The 2,594-nt window shown below is 41.1% G+C and overlaps 1 protein-coding gene across 1 annotated transcript in view; it reads left to right on the plus strand.

Moving 5' to 3' along the window:
- LOC108550420 (uncharacterized) overlaps positions 1 to 643 on the plus strand; it is a 4,956-nt gene extending 4,313 nt beyond the window's left edge. The window contains exon 5 of the mRNA XM_017904163.1: positions 533 to 643. Within this exon, the coding sequence (XP_017759652.1) occupies positions 533 to 643 (111 nt within the window). The remainder of the gene's footprint in view (positions 1 to 532) is intronic.
- The last annotated feature ends 1,951 nt before the right edge of the window (positions 644 to 2,594 follow it).

Consider the following 2,594-nt stretch of genomic DNA (forward strand, 5'->3'; position numbering starts at 1 on the left):
ACGCTCAGGAGACAATATACGTGGCCCTGGAGCATTTTTTACTTTCTCGAGCGTCGCCCACATATTCGTGGCATCGACGCCTTTGTGTAGCACCGTTGTCTACGCGGCCGGTGTAACCGTACACGCGTTTCTCCCAACGCATCCCGCATATTCCGCATTACGTTAGGTCAGTCTTCGTACCTCGCCTCGCGAAATATACTGTTCTTTATGAAACGGTGAGGTTAGGTTGCTTCCTCGCTATTCTACGATGAATCGAGCATTTTATGAATATTTAGGGCGCAGTATGTTACACGTTTTATCGTTCGATAAGTGTTTCACACGTTTGTTGTGTATAGCACAGTATATTATGTTGTGTATAGTATGGTATATATAGCAGGGTCGTAAAATCGGTCGGTAGCCGAAACGATCATATTTTGGACGTAGGGACGGAGGAATGTACGTGTGTAAATATCAGGTAGGATGAAGCAGAGATTTTTAGTACAGTATCCGTGTATACTTTATATAGCGTATTAAAATATAATTTATGTTACAGGTTATCTCTCGTACTTTACAATTTGTCGAGATAGTAATTAATATTTATCAAGATTATCCGACAAACAATGTTGAGAGGTTAGGTGCACTGGTGGATAGTTCAAGGGGTTAACATGTGCGATTTCGTTAGTCGTAGATCGTGATCCGCGCTCTACTCTTGCCATAGTTTGAAATAAATGTGTTGCACAAGCATGGAATGGAAATTAAAAATTGTGAAACTTGAAAATAGGACTTTCATAACGATTTCATGGCAATTCGGGTGAAACACGTATGTAGAATGTAACAACATAAATATATAGTTGGAAGGAAAACTATTTATCAATATGCATGGTGAAGATATAATCCTATTAAATTATGCAAAGTATCAGAATGTTATAGGCTCGTTATAAGCTATAATGTAGAGGACTTTCTCGAAATACGAGTGCAAAGTTAATGAATGTATTTATAGAGTGGTTGGAGTCACGAATTCGAAACGCCCTGTACAAACTGGATTCTCGGCGCTTAGTTCTCCAGAGCGGTCTAGAAATCTGATCTTCCACTTTGTGAAGCGAGTCCAACCATAGAGCCCATAGTTTCCGCGCTATAATTTATACACTGTTACTTGTTAAATTGCGAGTGAAAAAGCAAGCAACGAAACCAAATCGCGCGCTCGATAAGATCGGAAGTACATCGCCGAGGAACCAGTTTGGCGAATAGAAAATCACGTTGTTACATTCGCGGGTCTTTTATCGAGCAGCTGGTAAATTTATTAGAGGCGAAAGTAGTAGGACATTTTATACACAGATATCTCGCCTACTCTAATAACAAGCTTGCGCTCTTAATCGTTCAGACGTACTCGATGTTCCTTGATCAAGAAATACAAGAAAGAGATAACAGATCCTTTCTTCGAACGGAATTGTTACTCGGCTACATAATGCCTTTTTCTAATGATAACGTCACATCTCACGATTTTGACATAATAGGATGGTAAACGGAATATAGGAAGTGAAAGGAAAGGATTCTTTTTGCAAACGCAAAAACTGTATTTCTTTACTCGTGTAAAAAGGCGAAAGGTTTAATTACGTATAAGTTTTGAAACTTGGAACAATACTTAATTCGATAGTATAGCTTTGGCAATAGTATCTTATTGTTTAAGTTAAGCACTGGAAATACCAATGTCGAAAGTTTGTAAAATTACTATTATCTGTGCATAAATTCACGATGATAAGCACGGGAAATCTAAAATGCAAATAATCTTTGTAACCAGTGAAATAAGTACATTACCGGTACAATTATGCTCATTACTATTAGCATAATTGAGACACAGACACGCACACTTTGTCTGGATAATTTCATCACACGATGGAACACGAGCTTAAGAAGTTTTCGATGTGTCAAACAAATTGAAGAAACAAAACAGTGCCGGATACATGAAAATCTGGGTCGTTACAATTCACGATCTCGGAACTGCTCGTATTGCAATCATTGCGCGACAGTGGAATAAACAATCGGCTTGGACGAGCTCGATTATGCACAGTTTGGCTCGTGACATGGAACGATAATGGGATTCCGGAAAAAATAAGAAAATGGAAGAGAAAAAAGAGAGGTTTATTGTACCACCTGTTCGCAACAGTTCTTCGATATGGTCGATGTACCTCGAACTCGACCGACACGTTTCTACCTCCGAGATTCCCTTGCCTCGAAACCGGGTCTTCTTCTCTCCACGACCTCGAAACACACAAATTACGGAGGCACGAAGCAATGCGTGCGTATACGAGAGAGCCAATAGGAAAGACCGGTCGTACTTTGTGCATCGTGATCTTCCTCTTCATCGTCGTCGTTGCCCTAACGAAAGAAGAATTCCCGGAGACGACAGGATCGTAGAAAGTCCTCGAGGTTCGAACGCTTCCGATAGCCAGCCTGTTCGCTCGCTTCCTAGAATTTACGATCCCTCGACTCGGGATTCGTTCCCTCCCACGAGTGGGAGCGGGATTATAAATTGAAGGGAATCTCTTGGTTCTTGGGAGATTTATTAACCTTGCCGTCACGACGCTTTGCCGCGTCGCGGTGCGCGTGCTTTTCGC

Source organism: Eufriesea mexicana, unplaced genomic scaffold, assembly GCF_001483705.2.
Source record: "Eufriesea mexicana isolate 0111107269 unplaced genomic scaffold, ASM148370v2 scaffold2818, whole genome shotgun sequence".
NCBI classification, from domain to species: Eukaryota; Metazoa; Arthropoda; class Insecta; order Hymenoptera; family Apidae; genus Eufriesea; species Eufriesea mexicana.